The 20,384-nt window shown below is 45.0% G+C and overlaps 1 protein-coding gene across 1 annotated transcript in view; it reads left to right on the forward strand.

Annotated features, from left to right (window-relative positions):
* The window catches only part of spata17 (spermatogenesis associated 17), a 57,207-nt gene extending 40,018 nt beyond the window's left edge, over nucleotides 1–17,189 (forward strand). The window contains exon 10 of the mRNA XM_052496972.1: nucleotides 16,971–17,189. Within this exon, the coding sequence (XP_052352932.1) occupies nucleotides 16,971–17,051 (81 nt within the window). The 3' untranslated portion in view covers nucleotides 17,052–17,189. The remainder of the gene's footprint in view (nucleotides 1–16,970) is intronic.
* Nucleotides 17,190–20,384: the final 3,195 nt, after the last annotated feature.

The following is a 20,384-nucleotide window of genomic DNA, read 5'->3' on the forward strand; positions in this document are numbered from 1 at the left end:
AGAAGACAATCAGAAATACTGCTGGAATGATTTTCGATTGACTGCCATAGCCCCCGTATAATTATATATATTTTTTAAACATTAATGACATGATTATTTTCACGTGGTTGGTGTCGCGCGAACTGTCCGATATCAAAATGGGGTCGTGGGCCAAAAAGTTTGGTAACAAACACCTGGTGTAGGTTAAAAGGCATTTTGGGAATATGTTTTGATGTGGGTGTATTTTATGGTTCAGGGGACTGGTCTAATTCTCTCTCACTCTCTGTCTCTCACTCTGTCTCTCACTCTCACTCTGTCTCTCTCTGTCCTCTCTGTCTCTCCCACTGTCTCTCTCTCTGTCTCTCTCTCTCTCTCTCTCTCTCTCTCTCTCTCTCTCTCTCTCTCTCTCTCCCTCACTCTGTCCTCTCTGTCTCTCTCTCTCTGTCCTCTGTCTCTTTCTCTCTCTCTCTCTCTCTCTCTCTCTCTCTCTCTCTCTCTCTCTCTCTCTCTCTCTCTCTCTCACTCTGTCCTCTCTGTCTCTCTCTCTCTGTCCTCTCTGTCTCTTTCTCTCTCTCTCTCTCTCTCTCTCTCTCTCTCTCTCTCTCTCTCTCTCTCTCTCTCTCACTCTGTCCTCTGTCTCTCTCTCTCTGTCCTCTCTGTCCTCTCTGTCTCTTTCTCTCTCACTCTGTCCTCTCTGTCTCTCTCTCTCTGTCCTCTCTGTCTCTTTCTCTCTCTCTCTCTCTCTCTCTCTCTCTCTCTCTCTCTCTCTCTCTCTCTCCTCTCTCTGTCCTCTCTGTCTCTCTCTCTCTGTCCTCTCTGTCTCTTTCTCTCTCTCTCTCTCTCTCTCTCTGTCCTCTCTGTCTCTCTCTCTCTCTCTCTCTCTCTGTTTCTCTCTCTCTCTATCTCAATTCAATTAAATTGCCTTTATTGGCATGGGAAACATGTTTACATTGCCAAAGCAAGTGAAATGGATAAACACAAGTGAAATAAACAATATTCTCTCTCTCTATCTCCCTCTCGCTCGGTCTGTTCTCTCTAACTTTAGAGGTGACTGGGGGAGTGTGTGTTTCTGTTTGTTGTTTTGTCGTTGTTGTTGTTATTGTGAGCCCACAGGCTGGCCCGATCAGTTAGCCTGCTGGAGAGCTAGCACCCCACCGCTGATTAACACACACTAACACACGGCATGGAGGAGACGCAGCGCTTTGACTGGATCAGGGAGCACGCACGCACATGCGGACACGCACACGCGGACACGCACACGCGGACACGCATGCACATGCGGACACACACGCGGACACGCACGCACATGCGGACACGCACACGTGGACGCACGCACACACTTTTTGAATTCAGACTTTTTTTGGGGAGGTTTTGTAAGTGAGCACAACCACAGACCACTGTTCGACAGACTGCGTTTGTTGTGAATGTGACCACATAGCTGGCTACTTGGAGGTCAAGCTTGTAATATTCTAGTCACACTGTCTCTCACTTCAGTTGTGTTGCAACGAAATCCTGTTTCCCCAAAAACACAGGTAGAATCATGGTAAGTACTCAGTGTGAATGTACAGACAGTGTGTGACTCAACTGAACATACAGTATGAAGCTATCATAGAAACACATGGCTCACACTTGTCCGTTTGGTCTGGCCATTGGAGGCCTACTCTGGTCAGATTGTGTACTCTGATACTCTCTGAGGAAAACTCAACAGTCCTATTTCACCCAGACAGAGGAAGTGAAGATACCACTCACAGTTTAATCAGAAACCACCAAGTCATTACCTCACTCCAGTCTGCCTCTACTTCTACCTCTTATGGAAAAGGGCTTTTTTTGACTCCTTCATTTCTCAGCAGGGAAGCTTTTTTCCCATGATGATGATGATCCCAAGCTGGGAAACATAAATTGATTCTAAAGAGGAAATTAGATGGTGCTTATTACACTGTCTAACTAGTAATCCTCTGTCATTCGTCTGGCGTGTGATGAATGTCCTGCTTTTTGCCTACCTCTCCTGCTTACCAATGAGGTGGCGTCAGAGAGAGCCTGCGCGCACACACACACACACACACACACAGTGATGCTTTCATACACACAGTGAAACAGACAGTCGCACACACACACACACACCTACCTGGCTGTCTAATGAATCTCTATCGGCCTGCGCTCCTCTCCCATTGACTGAGGAGAAGATAATGATGGATATGGTGATTTTCAAGTGCATTTCTGATTAAATTATACCCATTTTTCTATTCTCTCTCTCTCGCTCTCTCTTTATTCTTACTACCTCTTCTCTCTGTGTGGTGTGTGTGTGTGTGTGTGTGTGTGTGTGTGTGTGTGTGTGTGTGTGTGTGTGTGTGTGTGTGTGTGTGTGTGTGTGTGTGTGTGTGTGTGTGTGTGTGTGTGTGTGTGTGTGTGTGTGTGTGTGTGTGTGTGTGTGTGTGCTTGCACGTGCGTGCACGTGCGTGCATGCATTCGCACGTCTCTCTTTGTGTGTGTATTTGTGTATTTGTGCATGTGTGTGACACACACACACACACACAGACCTCGATCAGTGTTATTTCCCCAGATTAGCATGCGTTAACCCAGGGAGCAGGCAGGCAGGGTGATTTATCTGAATGCAGCAGGTAGATAAAAGAGGAGATGCAGCAGGATTACAGCAGATCCACTGTGGCTCTGTCTACAGTATCTCTGATATATGGCTAGTGACCTTTACACCTACACATTCTACAGCACTCACCCCACTAACTCAGACCACAAACTCACCCTACTAACTCACAGTACTAACTCACCCTACTAACTCACCCTAATAACTCATATCACTAACTCACCCCACTAACTCAACTGTTCTGAGAGCAACCAGGGCTGAGGAAATGACCCTGTTGGATTGAAGCTACTCTTTTGTTGCGCTCTATTTTTTTAACATAGGTGTAGTTTGCTTAGGCTGACTGAAGCCGATTCTTCAAAATAAAACAGAAATGTGGTTTTTCTATGTCAACGAACCCATTTGAACTCATTCAACAGTCTTGTATAAAAGTTATTGTTATTTTAGGGGAGCTATCCACGTACCCCAAGCCCTCCATGTTCTGTCATATATTCATTTGTTTCTGGTATCAAAAGAAAAGGAAGAGTACTTTATTGATCCATATTCCTTACAGTCCATGAAATCTTCTCCTTTTTCCCAAACCCTCCTAGTCTGGGTCAGAGAGGTTGTGTGGGTGCCATTTCTCCCATCTCTTCTCCAGTAAGATCTTCATTTGATCACTCTGTTGCAGGAGAACTTTCCTGCACTCTTCTTAGTCATTGTCTACATTCAGACCCAATCACTGGCCACTTCAATAAATAGATCACTAGTCACTTTAAACAATGCCACTTTAATGTTTACATATCTTACATTACTCATATCACATATATATACTATATTTTATACCATCTATCGTGCCTTGTCTATGCCGCTCGGCCATCGCTCATCCATATATTTAAATGTACATAATCTTATTCACCCCTTTAGATTTGTGTGAATTAGATAGTTGTTGGGAAATTGTTAGATTACGTGTTAGATATTACTGCATTGTCGGAACTAGAAGCACAAGCATTTCACTACACTCGCAATAACATCTGCTAACCATGTGTATGTGACCAATTTGATTTGATTTGATGTTCCTGCTGTAGCGAATTGGCTCCAATTTAGATCTTACATCTGTATACGGCAAAACACACTGTAATTAAAAGGGCAACACACTCCATAATCTACAGACGGCACCACTGCACTCCAACAATTAAAAGGGCAACACACTCCATATTCTACAGACGGCACCACTGCACTCCAACAGTTAAAAGGGCAACACACTCCATAATCTACAGACGGCACCACTGCACTCCTACAATTAAAAGGGCAACACACTCCATAATCTACAGACGGCACCACTGCACTCCAACAATTAAAAGGGCAACACACTCCATAATCTACAGACGGCACCACTGCACTCCAACAATTAAAAGGGCAACACTCTCCATAATCTACAGACGGCACCACTGCACTCCAACAATTAAAAGGGCAACACACTCCATAATCTACAGACGGCACCACTGCACTCCAACAATTAAAAGGGCAACACACTCCATAATCTACAGACGGCACCACTGCACTCCAACAATTAAAAGGGCAACACACTCCATAATCTACAGACGGCACCACTGCACTCCAACAATTAAAAGGGCAACACACTCCATGTCTCTGTTGCCTGCGGTGGAGGTTGTGTGTGTGTGTGTGTGTGTGTGTGTGTGTGTGTGTGTGTGTGTGTGTGTGTGTGTGTGTCAGTGAGCGCAATCTCTACCCTCTCTCATGTGGCTGTCTCACTGTTGATTGCTGCTCTGCAGTGACAGCACTCAGTTCACCTAATGACCTCTCATCCCCCTGGTGATGCTAGCCATGATGATGAGGAGGAGGGTGATGATGATGAGGAGGATGATGATTATTTCCTGTCACCGTCAGTGAAGGTCCCCAGCTCTGCCACGTCAGGCTGCTGTCACCGATATGAGATACGGATAGAAAGTCCCTTCTTTCTCCCCCTCGCTCTCGCCATCTCTCGCTCTCTCTCTCTTTTGCTTTCTCTCTCTCTCTCTGGTAATTAGTGTGTTTGCTTACCGCGTGTGTCACCGGCAGCAAACGGAGAGCACAACCCCTGTATCAGGCTCAGAGGGCTGCTAGAGTGGACAACCTCAACCCTGGTGTCTCCCCAAATCGCCCTCACCCCTTCAGCCCTCACCAAGGCCCCCTTCCCCCTTGCTCATCACTGTAACTCAGATTTCATCTTTCCTGATTCATTAGCTATTCCTGATATGTTTGCCCTCTCAGCATTAGTAGTATTTTCCCTTTTTCCCCCCTCTATCACATCATTAAAATGTATGTCTAGTATTTTCCTAAATGTATATATATTGCCGTTACAGTCCTGTATATCCCCAGTCTCATACTAATGAGTACCCAGCCTCATAGCACTGCGTACCCAGTCTCATACTAATGAGTACCCAGCCTCATAACACTGCGTACCCAGCCTCATACTAATGAGTACCCAGCCTCATAGCACTGCGTACCCAGCCTCATACTAATGAGTACCCAGCCTCATAGCACTGCGTACCCAGCCTCATAGCACTGCGTACCCAGCCTCATAGCACTGCGTACCCGGCCTCATAGCACTGCGTACCCAGCCTCATAGCACTGCGTACCCAGCCTCATAGCACTGCGTACCCAGCCTCATACCAATACGTACCAAGCCTCATAGCACTGCGTACCCAGCCTCATACCAATACATACCCAGCCTCATAGCACTGCGTACCCAGCCTCATACTAATGAGTACCCAGCCTCATAGCACTGCGTACCCAGCCTCATAGCACTGCGACCCAGCCTCATACCAATGCGTACCCAGCCTCATAGATCCTATCCCCAGCCCAACTTCCATTCCCTGTCCGGGTCCCCCTGTCCTTGCCCCAGCCCCTGTTTCCAACCTCTAGCCCAGGCTCATATCCTACCTCTAACCCAATGCATCCCCAAGCCCAATCCCCAGCCCTCTCCCTGGCCTTTGATGTTGTGACATTAAGCTAACGGTAGCTAGCGTTCTTACCACCAGTGCTGTCTAATGGTGGACGGTGGCTAATTACAGTGTCTAATGAAGTGCACGTAGTGGGCACGTCTGGCCGCCTCTCCTCTCCTTCCCCTCGCATTAGGCTTTCATCCATCAGCCCGCTCAACTGATGCCTCTACACCACTGCCTAGACCCACTGCCTAGTGCTAGACACAAACATTTGCACACATGCATGCGCACACAAACGCACGTGCGCTGATATAAAGACAGAAATACACGCACGCACACACATTCACACACACACACAAACATAACCTGGCACATACAAATGCTCTCATATGCACACGCACACACTTTCTCACACACACACACACACACACACACCGTTGTTAACGTTGCTTCAGTAATTGCTTGTTTTACTCCTCTATCCTTTCTAGTCCCCCTCCAACCCCACTCCTCTTGCACCCCCCCACCCTCCCAGCCACACATTTTATTAGGGTCATAATTGTGGAGCCAGGCTCCAGGCTTGTGGCAGGACAGGACAGGACAGGACAGGACAGATCTGAAGATGACGATTTGCTGCGGCCTCCTCTTGTTAATTATCCTGGGCATAATGCATCAACGTGATACACGAGCTGTGTTTAAATACCAATGATATTCATTATGAGCCATTAATAAGTAAAATAAAGTAGGCCACTGGTAAGGATGGGGAGGCGGGGAGGGGGCAGTGTGTGTATTGTGTGTGTGTGTGAGCTTTGGGCTGCGCGGTACACCGTATTTTACTATATACCGGTATTGATGTGAATTTACCTTCTATAACGGTATTTGAATGTTTGTTTTGTTAAATGTGATACGCCGTGTGTAACGTCCATTTTTATAGTTTACTTCTCATCTCTCTCCGCTCTCTCTCTCTCCATGCGGCTTTCCACACAGACCAAGCCACGCCCCCTGTCACTTAAGGAGCGCATTTGTTTGTTCCTCGACCATGAGACTCTTGGGTTCAGTCTGCATGGTCAATGCAGCACATACAACAATGTTGATGACAACAATGCTGTTTTCACTTTGCTCGTTCTATAATGACACTATTAGCTTGTGTTTCTTACATCAGCAAACAGCTAGTTTGTCTTTTCTTAGCAAGTTGGGCCTAAATCTAGTTAGCCACTAATGTTACTCGCTAGTTAGCTGGCTAGCTAGCTAGCTAATAAATGTACTGAGTCAGAGCAAACGTAATTAGCTATACAGCCTGATAATACCAGTGATGGTGTAGACCTAAATCAGCATGTTATTTGTGCAGTATATTCTAAATCAAAGAGGAATATGCAAAGCATGAATATGTTAGCTACATGAAGTAGCTAAGAGAAAATATTAAATAAAGCCAAAGATTATAGGGTCCCCTAGGAAACACTTATCAACACTTTGGTTCCTACCCTGTCACAGTAAGTCCTCTCTGGCATTTTCATTTGTTGTCAGAATGGCGGAATACCCATTGAAATCACTTGTATGTGTTGCCACCCTTGGCTCACGCACTACTCATAAAGCAAATCTTTAAAGCAAACTTTTATTATTAACAAACACAATACCGTCAAATCCTGTCTTTACTGTCCAATTTCTTTTAAATACCGTGGTATGATATTTTGGCCATATCGTCCAGCCCAAGTTTGTGAGCGTGCGTGTGTGAGACGGTGTCTCTGTCCCGTCCATCCCCATCCGACCCCGTCCCCAGTCCTCTCTCCAGCCTCTCCATGTACATTAGCATCCGGGCAGACGAAATAGGGCTAATTCACCATAACGGTTTTACTGCGGCGTAAAACTCCCCTACTCCTTCATTGGCAGTGTAATAAACCATTCCCCTGACATGTTCCTTCCTTCTCTTCCCCGTATATTTATCAATTAACCCCACACGTTTCTCCATTATGTCAGCATTTCCCCCTCCAGACTTGCATACTGAGTAACCAGGCAGAGACAGGAGACGAGGAGAGGAGAGGAGGAGAGGCCAGAGGCGTTATAGCTGCCTGGTGCTTTAAAAGGGGTCCCTCTCTGACACGGGATGCAGCTTTTATACACGCAGTGATCCGCCATCAGCAGCATGTAGAATAGATATCACAGCTTTCACTGTCATATTAAAATGGGTCCATGTAAAAACAGAGCTAACATTGTCAATCTGTGCTGAGAATATCATCTGCATTGTGAAATTTGATCAAAAATCACTACCATATCTACCATTACCAAATATATATTTTTTTAGAATGCACTTGTTTCAATTTTGTTGATATTTAAATAGGCCAGATCATCATAATATTAACATATATTTAGGCATGGTGTTTTTGCTGCAATTAAAATGTTTTAATAATTTATAGCCCTTACTCAGCATGTCACGGTAATATACTAACAGACGCGGAGAAGATTCACCCTCAACATTTATTTTCAAGGTGAAGCATTTTGTTTACTGAACAAAAGTATAAACGCAACATGCAACAATTTCAAAGATCTTACTGAGTTACAGTTCATAGATATGCATATGTTGTTCGTTGATAACTTTAATAAATGGGACTCACAATGTGCCTCACAATGGGCCTCACACTGGGCCTCACAATGGGCCTCGGGATCTATTCAAGGTACTTCTGTGTATTCAAATTGCCATCGATAAAATGCAATTGAGTTCGTTGTCCGTATCTTTATGCCTCTCTCTTTGTGTGACAAAACGGCACATTTTAAAGCGGCCTTTTATTGTCCCAAGTACAAGGTGCACCTGTGTAATGATCACACGCTGTTTAATCAGCTTCTTGAAATGCCACACCTGTCAGGTGGATGAATTATCTTGACAAAGGAGAAATTGCTCACTAACAGGGATGGAAACAATTGGGCTTTTTGTGCATAGCAGGTTGTTGGAGGGGAAGTCATATACTTGATGTCGAAGGTATATTTAGATATGGGAGATATCTCACCCAGTGTAGATGCAAAACAGAGCCATAAGGATAAGACTAGGTGTGTTTTAATTGAGCCAGCAGGCCTGTGAAAGGGGCTATGCTCCAGTGAAGCATACAATACTAGCCTGTCTGTATCCCCTCTCCCTGGCCGGCCCTGACACACATTCTGCTGCAGCAGACACATCACTAGAACAGCAACATGACAGCCTTCATATGGACTGTGTCTATGATCAGAGAGAGAGAGAGAGAGAGAGAGAGAGAGAGAGAGAGAGAGAGAGAGAGAGAGAGAGAGAGAGAGAGAGAGAGAGAGAGAGAGAGAGAGAGAGAGAGAGAGAGAGAGAGAGAGAGAGAGAGAGAGAGAGAGAGAGAGAGAGAGAGAGAGAGAGAGAGAGAGAGAGAGAGAGAGAGAGAGAGAGAGAGAGAGAGAGAGAGAGAGAGAGAGAGAGAGAGAGAGAGAGAGAGAGAGAGAGAGAGAGAGAGAGAGAGAGAGAGAGAGAGAGAGAGAGAGAGAGAGAGAGAGAGAGAGAATATATATATGTAGATGCTGTTTTAGTTCTAGACATGCAGGATGTTGTGGACAGGATACACATATGCATACACACACACACGCCCATTAAATACACAAGCATGTATACGCACACATATTAAGCCAGTCTATGCAGGTACACACACACGTACACACTTCTGAACACTCAAGGAGAAAAGACAGTACATCCATGTCACAATAAACAGAAAACAAACCATGTTTCATGTATTTGCTGCGTTGCTTGCGTATTTGTTCTCTTTTAAAGCACTCATTAATTGTGTCAATTTTTTCCTGTGTCATAAGGGCACAAGATGAGCGTGTTGCTATCATTGTGGCATCCTATATTTTCCCACTTTTAGATATTGCAATAAATGTACTATTATTAGTGATGGGGGAAAAATTGATGCGATTTACATTTCGGGATATTATTTTTGCACCTTCATGAAAACTACACAGCATGTTCTCCATCTTCTTGTTAAAAAGGGAGGCCATTAGTTTTCACCAGTTATTTCCATGACTGATCAACACTCGTTTTCTCATGGCTCTCTCTCTCTCTCTTTTCCTTCCGCAGCAGACATATGGTGAGCAATAATTATTGGAACATCGAATCGCAATAAAATCGCAGTATCAACTCACAATACTGTACATATAGAATTGTGAGAATCGTAATGCAGTAAGTATTGTGATGGTCCCTGGTAATTCCCAGCCTGCTGTTGTTTTAGTGTGTGACCAGAATCCTGTTGAACCTGTGTCTTCCGTATGGTAGAGTGGAATGAGATCTGATCACACACACACACACACTGACACACGGCACTAGGGGGGAAGCAATCGCAAACACTTACAGCTGCAAATGGCCATTGTGTCATGCTAAAAGGTGTGTTGACGAATGAGGCCGCTAACCCTGGCTGAGAGAGCCCAGCGTTGTGTGATCAGCCATCTCCATCTAATCCCATCGCCTCCGCTACCGCCTGCTTTGCATGGGAATTGTGCATATTTAGTCTGTGTGTTGCGGACGGGCGGGTAGACAGGCGTGTTGCGCCCAGACCAAGCCGTCTCTCTGTTTCTCATTACAGCGCTAACTGTCTGTCTGTGGATCTGTCCCTAATAACGCCCCAGCAACCAGCCACACATCACGGAGGGTACACTCTTAGAAAATAGGTTTCCCGGAAGGGTTATTCGGCTGTCCCCATAGGCGAACCCCTTTTTGGTTCTAGGTAGAACCCTCTGTGTGAAGGGGTCTACAGTACATGGAACTCAAAAAGGTTCTACGTGGAACCAAAATGGTTCTACCTGGAACCAAAAGTAGTTATTCAATGGGGACAGCCTGAAGAGCCCTTTTAGGTTCTAGATAGCACCTTTTGCTCTAAGAGTGTAGCTTTAGCTTCAGTAGACCAGTAAAGCACGTTTGTCGATGTTGAGATCAGCTGGGATGCTCACATTGGAAAACACAGTGTTAATCTAGACCACACAGCTAACATAAAGAGTGGCCTGGTTTTGTAGAGGAATTAGGCATGTCAAATAATTAACCAGTGATATCTTTATTAAAACATCAGTACCACATTTCATGTGGAAATAAGGGCGAACAGGCTTTACCATGAGGGAATAGGCTTAATGTGACTGGGATTGTTATTTGCAATGTGTTTGTAGACGTGCGTCTTGGTCTGAGATGGTAACTTAAGTTTAGTATTCTGTTTCAGTCTGCTCATTAATGTGATCGCGTGTCAGTGAACACAACTCTATCAATCCTATCCGTCTCTCTTCCTCCCTCTCTCATCTGGTTCTTATCCGTCTTACACTTCTGTTGGGGGAATTACAATTAATGTTCTTTTTATTTCCGCCCTTCTTCGCCTTCTCATCTCTCTTCTTCTTCCTCTCTCTTCTTCTTCCTCTCTCTTCTTCTTCTTTCACTTCTTCAGAGGACTTTGTTTTCTCATGCATCTCATATATTACGGAATACCAACAAAAAAAAACAAGTGGGTGGGTGTGTGTGTTTTTTTAATATTTTTTTTTACGAAGGCCCCTCGCTGTGCGTGTAATTTCTTGTTTGTGTGGCGCTTCGTCGTGTCGCTCCTCGCCTCGCTCGGCCCTCTGCGAAACCCTCTGGTGTGGACGAGAGAGAGGGAGAGAAAAAAAAGAGAGAGAAAAATGCAGGATGATAACAAAGGCAGCTCGGATTTCACAAACGCATATTTCATCAATCATGTGAATACGTGTGAGTGATTATGCATAGCCGTGGCAGGGTTAGGCCTGATTACCATGCACCATAAAGGCTGCTTTCTTATCTCATACACACTGATTAGTTTCTGTCTGCAGATAGCCTCTACCCTCCTCTACACACACACACACACACACACACACACACACACACACACACACACACACACACTTGCTAAAGCCAGTGAAATAGACTCATTTCCCTGAAATGACGTCCCACTCTCCCAGCCTCGGATTAGATAGATGTAGATCCAGGGAAAGGCCTAATTCAGGTTTAGTTAAGCAGGGACTAGGAGATGAGATAGAGATTAACCTTGGATTACAGCCCTCTGAACTACACACTCTGAGAACTTTGTTAAATGAGCCTTAGCTATATCCAAGGCTAGGTTAACACATGTCCATGATAACCAAATTAAATCAGCCATTTACCGCAAGAGCAACCTTAATCTGGAGCTGGTTGGTTTTGGTAGAATGACCTGTATTTTAGTCATGTACACTGTACACATTTGATGGCCACATAGGAACCATTGTCATGCACTGAACTGAACTTGATCCGTTTTTCCGTCCAGACGTTCATTTTTTTTTTAGGCCTCAACATTCTGCGGTCGATCCGAGAGGTGTGTTATGTCACTGTTTAAAGGAGAAATGTTCTGAGAACGCCCCGTGCGTTATGCTCAAAATAATGTGTTGTCTTTTCTGTATTGTCTCACAGTGTCCTGGACATGCTTGGCAATCAGACAGAAAGAGAGAGAAAGAAAGAGAAAGATGTAGAGGGAAAGAGAGAGAGAAGAGAGGGATGAAGAGGGAGAGGTTGAGGCAGAATTAGCCATGTATGAAAGGCCTCAGTTCCAGCCTCAACCAGGAAATTAGAAATTACTCTGTCAACTCTCTCTCTCTCCCTCTCTCTCTCCCTCGCTCTCTCCCTCGCTCTCTCTCTCTCTCTCTCTCTCTCTCTCTCTCTCTCTCTCTCTCTCTCTCTCTCTCTCTCTCTCTCTCTCTTCTCTCTTCTCTCTCTCTCTCTCTCTGAGTGGTTGAAGTAAAGTAACTCATTTTGGCTGGGCCGGGGCTGGTGTCAGGGTGTCTGAATGCTAGAAGTGTGCGGAACGCATTAGGACTTGACAGGGCCCTTCGTGAAATAAGTGAAATTAATGGAGCTCTTTTCATGTTGGACAAGGCCGCGGCACCCCTTTCACGCCGCTTACAGTCACCGAAAGTCAATAGTTTTTTATTACTCCTCAGGTCGACCTACATTCCACACTACAAGTGCTAGACCCACTAATTGGTTTCAGTTTGTGGAAAGGGAGAGAGAGAAAAAAACTTCAACCCAAAGAACACTGAAGCAAATAAATCAATCTCATATTTTTTCCCCTGTCTTTTCTCATTGAGTTGGAGGGAGAGAGGAGGGGGAGGGAGCTCGGGAGGGATCGAGTGAAAGAGAGGATAAATGCTCGGTTAGAGCACTGGTCCCGTGAGGTAACAATATCTAGGGTGTTAATGGAGGGGTCTGGTTAAAGTGCTCTGGACTGATGAGGTGACCTAAACCTACGGGTTTCCGTTCCAGTACGCCAGGGCTTTACCTCAGGCTCACACGAACGCGAAGTCCTTTGAAAAACAATAAATACTCATTATTCATCATTTCAAAATATGCTGTTTCCATGGTATTAGCATTTAGCCCTCATTAGGCTACACCACCTATCCTCTGCCAAACCAAAAACAACACAGAGAAGTTATCCAATTCAGGATAACTGTCATTCATTTTCAATTAATATTTAAGTGTTCTATCCTTGAATTGAGGATGGCTCCAACCCAGAATAGGACAATACAAGTTAAAGCCGTATACTAAAGCCTTTTGTAGTAGTGATTTATCAGCTGTGTTCCAGTGTGCGGTCAGTTCTTCAGCTGGACAGACAGACAGACAGACAGTGTCAAGCTAAACTAAACTGAAGTGACAGTGGTTAGCCTCTTCAAGAAATGCCACCACAGCCACAAATTGATATGACACTTTGACCCCCCCTCCCCCTATGTTTGTGTTGCATTCCAGGAGCGTTGCTGTGTCTCTCTTCCTACTTTCACAGCTCTTGTGTGTGTGTGTGTGTGTGTGTGTGTGTGTGTGTGTGTGTGTGTGTGTGTGTGTGTGTGTGTGTGTGTGTGTGTGTGTGTGTGTGTGTGTGTGTGTGTGTGTGTGTGTGTGTGTGTGTGTGTGTGTGTGTGTGTGTGTGTGTGTGTGTGTGTGTGAGGGATCGGGGCACCCGGGTGCAAAGGAAGCTGTCACACGAAGCTCCAGTCATGGTCCTCTCTGCCTTCTGCCTCAGCCTGACAAGTCCCTGCCTACTACCCACAGGTTACCACACCACAGAGAGATGGGGCCACGCACACGCACTGACACACACTCTCCACCGACACGCACGCATCCGCATGGCACATATCTCCACACACACTGACATGCAGTCTACTGCACTCCATCCACACGCACATTAAACACATTACCATAGTGACATCAAACTGGCCACTTTGGTCGGCTTCACACATCACAAGTAACGGGAACAAAATCCACTTAGTAATCCAGTGATTGACCTTTCAGAGCCCTACGTTAGTCAAAGATCACATCGTGCTACTAGCCAAGATTTGGGTGTGTTTCTGATGTCTAAGGGATTTTGACTGATAGATCTGTCTTAGATGTTTTCACTGTATGATCAGTTTGTAGAGGATATATGTGTTTGGTGGTGACAGCATGCGCGCGCGCGTGTGTGTGCACATGTGTGTGTTTGTGTGTGTGCGCACTGCTCTTCCGTCGTTAGTGTCAGTGTGTGGAGGGGGGCTCCTGTTTACAAGGACATGCTTGTCCCCGCCCCCCAGGCGTCGGTCGGCATGGCGATGATTGTCATGGCGATGGAGTGTGAGTGACAGGGCGATCACATGTTTACCCCGAGAGCAGGAAGTACACAGCGCCCCAGTCTCTGACATTAGTTTGTCCTTCCTCAACTTCTACTAACTACATATAGAAATAAATAACTAAACCCCTTCCCTCCCTCCCTCTCTCCCTCCTTCCCTTAGCGGCCAGCTCTAATTCCGAGGCGCCACTTTGTTCTGGGTTGTGGCCGCTGCCTTACTGCAAAGGTTGCTGGGTAATCGCAGGGCCTGGACGAGGGGGTCAGAGTTCACACCAGGTCACTCTCTGGTGTGTGTGTATGTGTGTGGAGGCGGGGGATGGCATGGACATCAGACCACACACACACAAATGCACACACGCAGTCACTACACAGGAACTCACATACACATACATATATATATATATATATATATATATATATATATATACCTACACACACTCTCACAGTCACCTACAGACACGTACAACTACACATACACACACTTACCTGGCAGTGTGGCGTTCCCTAGCATGTAGGCCAGTTGTAAAGTGGGCTCAGGCCCAGCTATAAATACCCCGACAGCCTTTTCTGCAGCACAGCAGAAAAGGAGGTCAGGGTTTGAGCGGAGACTCTGCATTCATCATTAGCGGGCTGCCGCTGCCGGTAATTCGCCCGTTACAGCCGTGATTAAGGGCCCGGTTAGTTTCAGCAGCCGCTCTACTCTGCTACCGTTCCTCACCGACCATAGCGCCATCGACCGCCAGAGGTTACGGCCATGTTACGGTTCTGCTCCTACAGGAACACGCGGTCGCATGGTCAGAGAGATGTAGAGAGCGAGAGACAGATTGTATCGGTGTGTGTGTGTGTGTGTGTGTGTGTGTGTGTGTGTGTGTGTGTGTGTGTGTGTGTGTGTGTGTGTGTGTGTGTGTGTGTGTGTGTGTGTGTGTGTGTGTGTGTGTGTGTGTGTGTGTGTGTGTGTGTGTGTGTGTGTGTGTCGTGAGTGTCTGTGTGTGCAGGGTTGGGTAGGTTACTTTCTAAATGTAATCCATTACAGTTACTACAAAATTATAATCAGTGATGCAACTTTGGGATTACCCAAACTCAGTAACGTAATTTAATTACTTTCAGTAACTTTTAGATTACTTTCCCCTTAAGAGGCATTAGAAGAAGACAAAGATGAATATTACCATTTGAACGACATCTATTGCAGGAAAAAAATCTATGTTAAAGGTTACATAGCCATATATGGATGTTCAATTTAACTTTATGGGTTGGTTATGTAGGTTTCTTCTAACACATCGCTTTCTACTACATTGAATAATACAATTAGGCTATATTTGATTTAGGTTTATTAGGATCCCCATTAGTGACAACGAGTCTTACCGGGGTCCGACACATAACCAAAAATACATTACAGACAAAACACTTTACAATTTACATACATTTAAAAACATTAACAGGTTGTGTGTGTGTGTGTGTGTGTGTGTGTGTGTGTGTGTGTGTGTGTGTGTGTGTGTGTGTGTGTGTGTGTATGCGCGTGCATGCGTGCGTGTGTGTGCGCGTGTGTACGTGTGTGTGTGCGTGCGTGCGTGCGTGCGTGTGTGTGTGTGTGTGTGCATCTATCAGTTCCACATACATGTCATTACATAAACACAACAAATAGGTCACATGGGGGAGAGGCGTTGTGCCGTGAGGTGTTGCTTTATTTGGTTCCAAAAGGATTCTTCGGCTGTCCCCACAGGAGAACCTCTTTTTGGTCCCAGGTAGAACCCTTTTTGGGTTCCATATAGAACCCTCTGTGGAAGGGGTTCTACCTGGAACCAAAAAGGGTTCTTCAGAGGGTTCTCCTATGGGGACAGCTGAAGAACCCTTTGACAGTACGTTCTAGATAGCACCTTTTTATTTCTAAAAGTGCCATATGTGAAGAATGCAGGTGAAATGCTGCGTTTACAATAGGCCTATTGTTTACCTTTGTGTTTGGTGACTCGTTGATGCCTCGATAAGCTGTTGAAGTCTAGCAAAAGTGTGCGAGTTTGAGCATGTCCGTTAGGCCTATGGACATTTTCTTTATCGGCACGAAGGAGATTGAGCAACCGAAGCACCACTCTTAAATGAAACATGTTGTTGACGTTATGGAGGACAATACCACTGAAGAGTTTAGATGGGAGGAACTCCCTCAAACGTTTATTCCATAGGCTGGGATCTGTACCTAGCTGTTGCAAGAGCGCATTTTTCACTGGCTGTCCACAGGTCGCAAAAACAATGACGGGCAGTTTAAAATAATTGAAAAGTAATCGTCGAAGTAATCATCTACTTTTTCAAAAGTATTTGTAATCTGATTATAATATTTGTGCTGGTAACGTAGCAGATTCTAGTTGTGTTTTTTTGTAATCTATTACATGTCACGGATTCCATGGAATCCATTACTCCCCAACCCTGTATGTGTGTGTGCATGACGTTATTTTCCTGAGTCTGTGTGTGTGTAGTTATTGTGTTCTGTGTTGGGTTGTTGGGGTGCTGTAGCAGTACGTCCATGCCCTCTGTGAGAGGCTTGGGGGGCCGATGACAGGCCTGTCACAATCACTCATGAAAAGAGCATTCACTGCCGAAGACACACACACACAGGAACACACACAGGCTTTATGAGGAGAACATGCTGTATGGGGACTTAATGCTTCATTGAATATGTTTCTGAATAATGACAGATTTATGTTATTTCCCACTTTGACATCTCTCATAGCTACTCCTCGATGACGACCGCTTAAACCGGAAGTGAGTAACTTTGTGTTTCCTTCTCTCTCTCTCTCTCTCTCTCTCTCTCTCTCTCTCTCTCTCTCTCTCTCTCTCTCTCTCTCTCTCTCTCTCTCTCTCTCTCTCCAGCCATTCAAGACAGTCTTCACCACTTGTCATGTGTTTGATAAATTTGGACGCCTCTACTCCAACGCTGGGAAGATTGTATGAAACTATCGTTCAGTAAGAAAATTCAACTCAACATTATCACACTGAGAAGTGTGGACTTGTATTGGCAACTGTATTCCCTTTTCGTTTGTGTGTCGTACTGTATATGGATGGATTAAATTCACGGTCACAAGAAATGTACCATAGTGTTATGATGAGCATTTTCTTCAACCTATGTTCAAGTTCAACTTAACCTATAATAATGCCATGCATTTTATACAGTAGCAATGTAATCACACACACACACACACCTCTCTCTTCCAAGAAATGCCTCATTCTGTCAACCGCCATCCCAACACACAAACACACACAGCACATGAGCACGTAAAGCCGACTACCTCATCCCTCTGCTCATTCTTCCCATCCTGGAATCAGGCTAATGGGGACGCTTTCCCACAGAGCGGGGCCACACTCGGCGGCCCAAAATAAATGTGCTTTAATTTGAGAGAGTGGAGCAACTCATCTGCCTATAGCTCCCTGATTTCATTTCCACACCTCATACTGAGTGCTTTGTTCTGTCTGGGCGGGTGTGTGTTGTCTGGTGATGAGTCCAGGACACCAGTGTGTAATCTGGAGATTCAGTAGAGGGATCGTTGTGCTCTGGCCTAGTCCATCACTTCCCAATAACTCAGTGGTGTGTGTGCGTGTGTGTGTGTGCGTGTGTGTGCGTGTGTGTGTGTGTGTGTGTGTGTGTGTGTGTGTGTGTGTGTGTGTGTGTGTGTGTGTGTGTGTGTGTGTGTGTGTGTGTGTGTGTGTGTGTGTGTGTGTGTGTGTGTGTGTGTGTGTGTGTGTGTCTCTTTATCTTTATATGTGGATGTGCACGCGCACGAGTGTGTAGTCTAAGCACGCTGGTTTGGGGGTCTATTTTCTGTGTGTGTGTATCAGGGAGAGGGGTGTAGTGATACGGGGTCAGGGGTGTGACAGGGGAGTGACGGGCTGTCTCAGCACACTGCAGCCTCACAGCAGGAGAACGTCAGAGACACACACACACGTTCCTGACACACCTGACCTTCCAGTCCACACACATGCACACACCCTTCCTGCCCACCAGCCCACCTGCCCGTCTCACCTGTCGGACACATTCAGTTTCTAAAGTGTTTGTTAAAGTGATGCTCCAGAACGTTTGTGTAATTTCAGCCGGTAGTTTTAAAAGTGGTGCTCACGAGCCAAAACGGGCACCCCGTTTTTAGTGTGCTATGTCATCCAATGCTGTACTATTCATTTGTTGTGTGTAAAATCATCTTTAAGCGTTTGTAAGTAGTTTGTGGTCTGTTAATAATCTGTTGATAATCTATTAATAATCTGTTGATAATCTGTTAATAATCTGTTGATAATCTGTTGATAATCTGTTGATAATCTATTAATAATCTGTTGATAATCTGTTAATAATCTGTTGATAATCTGTTGATAATCTGTTGATAATCTGTTAATAATCTGTTAATAATCTATTAATAATCTGTTAATAATCTGTTGATAATCTGTTGATAATCTGTTGATAATCTGTTAATAATCTGTTAATAATCTATTAATAATCTGTTAATAATCTGTTGATAATCTATTAATAATCTATTAATAATCTATTAATAATCTGTTGATAATCTATTAATAATCTATTAATAATCTATTAATAATCTGTTGATAATCTGTTAATAATCTGTTAATAATCTGTTGATGATCTGTTGATTGTGGAGCGAGAGAGATGGGTTGAGTAAGGGAGGGTTAAAGAGGGTGAGAAGGGAAAACCTCATTGTCAGGCTGAGTCGGGGTGAGGCAACACGATCTCGTAGGTTCCGTATTCACCTTTATTTAACCAGGTAGGTAAATTGAGAACAAGTTCTCATTTACAATTGCGACCTGGCCAAGATAAAGCAAAGCAGTTCGACACATACTACGACACAGAGTTACTCATGGAGCAAAACAAACATACAGTCAATAATACAGTATAAACAAGTCTATATACGATGTTTTTTTTTTCACCTTTATTTAACCAGGTAGGCTAGTTGAGAACAAGTTCTCATTTGCAACTGCGACCTGGCCAAGATAAAGCATAGCAGTGTGAACAGACAACACAGAGTTACACATGGAGTAAACAATTAACAAGTCAATAACACAGTAGAAAAAAAAGAGAGTCTATATACATTGTGTGCAAAAGGCATGAGGAGGTAGGCGAATAAATACAATTTTGCAGATTAACACTGGATGTGAGCAAATGAGGTGAGATAAGGGAGGTAAAGGCAACATAAAATAGATGAACATCTATTTAATTCCGTGTGGTTACAGGTTTATAACATAAACAACTCAAAGGTTAAGAGTTTAGGCATCGTTTCAGCGTGGTTGGGGTTCGGGCTATGGTTTGAGAAACGCTTAAAACTAAATTATTTAAAAATGACTCGCTCTTACCATCGAGTATCATCAATTCTTCTCACGTCATTACTCGAGTGTTGCCACCAGTGGTCTGAGCAGCAGGCTTTGGCTCTGAGCATCACCAGTTCACGCCCGGTGCTGGGTAGGAGTCTTTATCATTGTTCTGTGAGTGCAGAGGAAGTGGATATATCCACGTTCTCAGGATCTTTTCAAACTTCCGGAATCCAAGTCTATTTTCGGTGATCAGGCTGGGTCGAGGAGGGTAAAGGGCGGGTCGAGGAGGGGATGAGATCATTGTCAGGCTGGGTCATTTGCATGCCCTCCTCTGGTCTCCATCGAGCTGTCAGTAACAGCTGCCAGACCTGGCAGATAGGAGGCGCAGCACGCTCACACACACACACACACCAACACACACATTCACATCCCCTGACACACTGACACACTCAGTCAAATCCCATCTTGAAATCCAAGCAGAAATGACCTGTACATTTATCTTAACCCAGGTGGACATGTTTTTGAGATTTGTATATGTGACAGTGTGTGTATTTGACCCCAGTCTGGCTTATTATAAAGCAGCTCATGGATGGGTGCTGATCAGACAGCATTCAGGCCCCAGCGTCTCAGTCTCCATAGAAAGCACTTAGCATGTTTGTGTGGAGCAATGTGAATGACTTTGGACCGTTTTTAAAAGTCTCTCTCTCCTCTCTCTATCCTCCCTCCCTCCCTCCCTCCCTCTGTCTCTCCCCCTCTCTCTCTCTCTCTCTCTGTCTCTCTCTCCCCTCCCTCTCTCTTCTCTTTCCCTTCTTCTCTCTCCCAAGTCCCTCCCAGTCCCTTGGGTCTGTGGTAGACTGTGAGGGGAGAGATGGAGCGTTTTGTAATGGTCTCTTAATGGACGTGTAGACAGAAACATTAGGGTGGGTAGTACCAGGCAGCGGGCACAGACGAGCTGGCTGCCAGATGCCAGACCAGATG

The sequence above is a fragment of the Oncorhynchus keta genome, chromosome 35, assembly GCF_023373465.1.
Source record: "Oncorhynchus keta strain PuntledgeMale-10-30-2019 chromosome 35, Oket_V2, whole genome shotgun sequence".
Taxonomy (NCBI): domain Eukaryota; kingdom Metazoa; phylum Chordata; class Actinopteri; order Salmoniformes; family Salmonidae; genus Oncorhynchus; species Oncorhynchus keta.